This window comes from Solanum verrucosum, unplaced genomic scaffold (genome assembly GCF_900185275.1).
Source record: "Solanum verrucosum unplaced genomic scaffold, falcon-dt-bn FXZP01000028.1, whole genome shotgun sequence".
NCBI classification, from domain to species: domain Eukaryota; kingdom Viridiplantae; phylum Streptophyta; class Magnoliopsida; order Solanales; family Solanaceae; genus Solanum; species Solanum verrucosum.
The window spans coordinates 846445-852548 of record NW_026020183.1 but is presented as its reverse complement, the minus strand read 5'-3'; the positions used below and the strand labels follow the sequence as shown (position 1 = coordinate 852548).

The window sequence follows — 6104 nt, the reverse complement described above, 5'->3', positions numbered from 1 at the left end:
GCGTGCGTACAACCGCTAATGTTCTCCAAAGCAGATATTACTGGCCATCCCTCTACGAAGATGCCCATGAATTTTTGAAGAAATGCGCTTAATGTCAGAAGCAAGGTGGAGTGTCTAAAAGACACAAGTTACCCCTTACTCCCATTTTAGAAGTTGAGCTATTTGATGTTTGGGCAATCAATTTCATAGGCCCATTTGTCATGAGTTCCTTTGGTAATAAGTATATCTTGGTGGCAGTAGATTATGTTTCTGAATGGGTGGAAGCTGTTGCACTTCCAAACAATGAAGGGAAAAGTGTGGTTCAATTTCTGAAACGCTACATCTTTTCTAGATTTGGTACTCCTCGAGCTATCATTAGTGATGGTGGATCCTACTTTTGCAATAAATGGTTCTCAGCTGCATTGAGTAGGTATGTTGTGAAACACAAGGTAGCAACTCCATACCATCTCCAAACAAGCGGTCAAGTTGAAGTGTCAAATCGGGAGATCAAAAGCATCTTGGTTAAGACGGTGAATGCTAATAGGACTGATTGGTCTCAAAATCTTGATGACGCACTATAGGCATATTGCATCGCATATAAAACTCCAATCGATATGTCTCCGTATCAGCTAGTTTTTAGAAAGTCTTGCCATCTACTAGTCGAATTAGAACACAAAGAAATGTGGGCATTGAAAGCTCTGAATTTGGACTGGACAAAAACCTCAAAAAAGAGTGTAGAGCAGTTAAACGAGTTAGACGAATTCAGGCTTAAAGCTTACGAAAGTTCAGCTCTCTACAAGGAAAAGATGAAGAAGTGGCATGATGCTAAAATACTTAAGAGAGAGTTCAAGGTGGGAAATTGGGTGTTACTATACAACTCCCGACTTAGACTTTTTCCCGAAAAGCTCAAGTCTAAATGGTCAGGATCCTTTAGAGTGACACGAGTATTCACAAATGGTGCCATAGAAGTTGAGGGTCAAGAAGGAACTGCATTTAAGGTGAATGGGTAACACTTGAAGTTATACTTTGGAGAATGCCAGAAGATCTCTTTAATTGATGTGGTGTACCTGGAATATGCCTGAGAGCATTTCCACGTCGTGCCAGGACATTAAATAAGGCGGTTATTGGGAGGCAACCCAAGTGTTAGTGTTTTTTAGATAATGTGTATTGATTTTGTAAGAGCTGGATCATGAGCGAGACAAAAATGCTATTGGCGAGTCATCGAACCCGTTCGGCGAGCACAATTTAGTCCGCCTTATGGACCCAAAAAATGAGGCTGACACTCTGGAATATTCGGTGGGATACCTTCACCATTCGGCGGGTCACCGATGTGCTTAGGCGACCCGAATTTCCTTGCCTTTTTTCCTTCGACGTTGATAACGTTCCTTAAGGATCATTTGATGATATTTTGAGTCCATTTTACGAGTTGCTGAACTATTCGGCGACCTCCTACATCTTTTTCGATCTGCCCTTCTCTGAGAGTGCAACCCACTGAAATTGATCTGAAGTACATTGGGCACATCGCTGAAGCATTCAGCGACTGGTTCACTCTCTCGCCAACTAGACTCTTAGTGAAGATTCCTCGTTACCCTGTTCTACTTGTTTATACACTAGAATGTTATCATTTCTTGTGAGTCTTTCTTTATTATTCTTATTTTGTTTTACTTGTGGTGATGCCCACTCTCTACCCATATTGAGGACAATGCTAAATGCTTTTGGTGGAGGGGGGGTGGCAATTGGTCAGTGAACCCTCTCCTTTTTATGCCACCTCTCTTGTTTGTGTTTGAATGTGGCTGTTATCTTGCAGATTTGAGTATTGGTTTTGATCAATATCGATGACTTGAATAGTGCTCATAATCGAACAAAAATGAACATGCCGCTACGATGAGGCCAAATGAAGTTGCATAGAAAATATGTGAACTTTTTGCATCTCGTTGTGACTAGCCAAGTATCGAGTTGAGTCTCTTGTGATGAACATTGCACACTAGCGAAAGTGTAGAGTTTTGATTGACATTGGTGTCAATGCCTTGTGTGATGAGTTTACCATGAATCATGTGTGATGACACCTAGAATTTGCCTCGTTGGTCCGGTTGATTAAGTGATGCAATCTCTTGATATGATATTAGGCAACTTTGAAGAGTGTGAAACAATTTGACATTCTACCTCTATTATGGCCTACGTGGTGACTATGTGAACCATGTTTGAACACCCTTTGAGCCTTAACCTTTTCTTGGAAGAAACTTGATAAAATTGTGACCCTTCTTGATCCATTACCCATAATTCCCATGATTTGTGATTTGTTTGAACAATCAACTTAGGCCAAAAGCCTAAGTTGGGAGTGTGGTGAAAAGAGAAGGTAAATAAGGAAGTGCAAGAAAGTCCCCTTTGACCCATGTTTTGAGAAATGGAACCCCTCCATATAAAAAAAAGACAAAAAAGAAAAGAATTAAAAAAGAATAAAAAAAATGAAAAATTTGTGGAGTAAAGTTGTGAAAATACAAAGAAATTGGGGTTTCCAACAGTCCATGGAAAATGAATAATGGGATGACTTTTGAGCACGAATGAGAATGAGGATGAAAAGGAAAGGAAGTGTTGTTCACACCACATTGCATGAGGATTACAACCATTGAGCCTAAATGACCATACCTTCGCACTCAACCCCGTTACAAGCCTTGAAAAGACCTTTTTTTATTTTTAATCTTGAGTGAGCTGAAGCAAGTGTTGCTTGGAAAATATGGGAAAACTTATGGATGAAATCATGCATTGTGTTCATCTTTGTGAGTGTGAGCGTTGCATGAGCTTTAAATTGTGAACCATTCTGTGTGAATATGGAATCATTTTTTGTGTGAGGGCAGTTGAGTACCTTTGTTGAGCTTGAACTTGTATTTGAAGCAAGTATTGTGAACTTGAGAATCTTTGATAGTGATGAGTCACAACTTGAATCTTTGAGTGCACAATTGATCCTTGCATGAGTAAGTTGAGTCTTTTTGTGTGTATTCATGAGTGAGTCTTGTGTAGCACTGTTTGAGACATCCTTTTTGACTTGCTGAACTTGAGTTTTACTTGAGGAAAAACAAAAGTTTAACTTGGGGGTGTTGATGAGTCCACGCTTTGGACTCATTTAGGGCTTTATTTTAATAGGTTTAGTGTCCTCAAATGCATGTTTTGTGCTAATGAATGATGTAAAAGCCCTGATTTTTAGGTATTTGGATTTATGAACGCTACATAGGCACTAATGTGTAGAAAGGAACAAAGCAAGCTAAAGGAATGAAGAAATGAAGACCTGATGATCGCTGATGTCATTCGATGAATCGCCAAATTGCCACGATACCGCCTAAAGTTACAGAATGCTGGAGCTAAAGTGAGGTAATTTTGGTGAGCAGCAGTTCCATTCGGCGTGTCGCCGATCAATTTGGCGAAGGACAACCAAGTCGCCAAAAGTGCTGAAGAAGATTCAAACAAGTGCTGATGGGAGAGATAGAAGGAAAAATGGCGAATCGCGGGGTTATTCAGCGATCCCGATCTGGACTGCCTAAAGTTACAGTAGCCAGACCAAGAAGAAGTGAAAAATGAAGGTGAGATGAAGAACAATCGGCGAGCCATCGATCTGTCGGCGAAGCTTAACTTACCTCGCTGAGTAGTCTTAAATAGTGACACATCAGACTTGTTTAAATTAGTTTTGGCTAGAGAGAGAAAGTCATTCAGAAAACGAAAGAGATAGAAAATTGAGAGCTAAAACATCACCATTGTGGTTTTCTAGGGTTTTTAGCAAGATTCTTGGTTGAGATTTTGTAATAGAGAAGATTTTGTTAATTTCTAACTTTCGAATTTCAATTACCCAACTATAGAAAACATGGTAGACGTCGATTTTCTTATTTTTGCTATGAGTGGCTAAAACCCTCTTCTTGGGGTTTTGACTAGAAGCCAATTGTTGAGTTTTACTAAGTGGGTGTCACTGAATTGCAAATAATGGCGTTAATTTGAAGTGAGTCTGAGTTGCTGATGCGTTTTGAAGTCCATATGCATGTTTAGTGTAACAAGTTCGGTGTTGTGCGCTTGCTCGAGAGAGAAGTGCAGAGCCAAAGTAGAAATCTTAGCATCCTTAGTAGTGGGTCACCATGATTTTAGCTCGAGAGAGTGAAACATGGTTTCTATCCTTTGTGTCCAGCTCGAGAGAGTGGATTTGATGAGGACCAAGGGCTGGGCATCTTCCGGTTAGTGTCGAAGTTCGAGAAAATTCGACATAGGAAAGGTAATTGTTCGAGAGAAAGTTACTTTACATATGGTCCGACCTACCCATGACAAATTATCCTATTGTGAGCATTGATATTCACCCACTAAGTTAAAATTCGGCAATTGGTTGGTCATTACCCCAAGTTTTATTTTACTATTTGATCGTTTCGTGTTGAAGTGTGAAATTGGAGTGATAATAGGATCCAAATATTTGAAACTAAAACCAAAAATGTAAAATACTTGCTAAAAGGAAGAGATTGTTGTCATATCTTCATCTTCGAATTTGAAGGAAAAACTACTCCCTGTGGGATTCGACCTCAACTCACTTAGTTGGGTTATATTACTACTTAACGATCGTTGGCACTTAGTATTGGATGAAGTGTCCTAATACGTTAATCAAGCATCTACTTGGAAGGCCTCATTAATCACTAGACCTTCCATAAGGAGATCATATTCCTGAACTTGAGTAACAACAGATTTGCTATCTATCATCTTGAAGTCCAAAAACTTTGCGACGATGAATTTGTTTAATCCGTCATCCTCCATCTTATATTTCTTTTCTAAAGCATCCCAGAGATCTTTGGAAGTTTTCAGTACACATTGTACAAGTCATCATGAAGCCCATTCAGAATATAGTTCTTGCTTAAGAAATCATAATGCTTCCAAGCTTCAATAACCATAATGCGTTCACCTTCCGGAGTTGAATTCGCTAACTCAGGAACACTTTCTTTGATGAATCTTTGTAGACTCAAAGTACTTAAATAGAATAACATTTTTTGCTGCCACCTCTTGAAATCCATGCCAGTGAATTTTTCAGGTTTTTCAGTCGATGCTATAGCAGGTGCAACACTTGTACGACTCGATGAAGCAATATTCATTGCACCAATTTTTTGATGTGGTATCATTCATGACTTCAATTTCATTAGTCATCTTGCTGTCAGAAAAGACAAGCACACTTAGTGTCTTCAAATAAAGACTTGATCTTTATTTTTCGTTTGTTTCTAGTTTAATGATGAAGTTTATAACTCCCAATCGTTAACTGAATGAACTTTGATTTTTTGACGAACTTTTTAGGTTCTCCAAGTCACTTTCAACTTCAACAGAGCATAAAACCACAAAGATTTTAATCTCCAGAAACTAATTATAAATTAAGTATTGTCCCGTTATTTGTTTGTCATGAGTCATTTTATCCTGGGAGGATATATTCCATAACCTCGGGTACTTGAGGGAAATAATTTCCTTAAGATTGTTAAATTTTCGTAGTGCAAAATCTATTTTTCCAACAAAATATCTCCAAACAAATTTCATATAAATAATGAAATATACAATCTGAAGTTGAATAAATTTTGTAAACAAAAATCATATAATCAACAAGATGAAAGGAAGAAGAGTCAAGTCCTCTGAATTCACAGAGTTTCCTTAAAGAAATTATTCCCCTCAAGTTCCCGAGGTTATGGAATATATCCTCCCAGGATAAAATGACTCACGACAAAAAAATAGCGGTACCTCAAATTAAATTTGTTGTCCAACGAATCACTCAATGGCTTGTAATCACACTTGAAGTTTTTGGAAAAGCACAAACTTTTTTCTTACTATGTAGTGTTTTTCTTCTTGTAAACTTGTTTCAAACATTTGTCAATAGCTGAGAAAGATTCAGTTATTTATAGCCTATAGGTGATCAACACTGAGCACAATGATTCATGCATGATATGTGAAAAAATAGCCTAGAAATACGAAAGGTTGCATGAAAATACGAAAGGTTGCATTCATCTGTCATGAGTATTCATGAATGCAATAACTTCATTCATACTTGCAACACTTTCACATTTTTAATTCACCAATATTTATTCTATGTACCATTATCCATTCACACATTATACAATGAACCCAAT

General features: G+C 38.0%; 1 protein-coding gene across 1 annotated transcript; it reads left to right on the top strand.

Moving 5' to 3' along the window:
- The first annotated feature begins 659 nt into the window (after positions 1–659).
- LOC125829280 (uncharacterized) lies at positions 660–1317 on the top strand. Its single transcript, XM_049508529.1, has 2 exons — positions 660–977; positions 1162–1317. Exons 1-2 carry the CDS (start codon positions 660–662, stop codon positions 1315–1317), a joined length of 474 nt encoding a protein of 157 aa, XP_049364486.1.
- Positions 1318–6104: the final 4787 nt, after the last annotated feature.

Bases quoted from the DNA above. Each gene is read 5' to 3' on its own strand.
- LOC125829280 (XM_049508529.1), top strand. From the start codon at position 660: ATGTGGGCATTGAAAGCTCTGAATTTGGACTGGACAAAAACCTCAAAA. The intron at 978-1,161 runs GTGAATGGGTAA...ATTTTGTAAGAG, and splicing joins AAGAAGGAACTGCATTTAAG to CTGGATCATGAGCGAGACAA.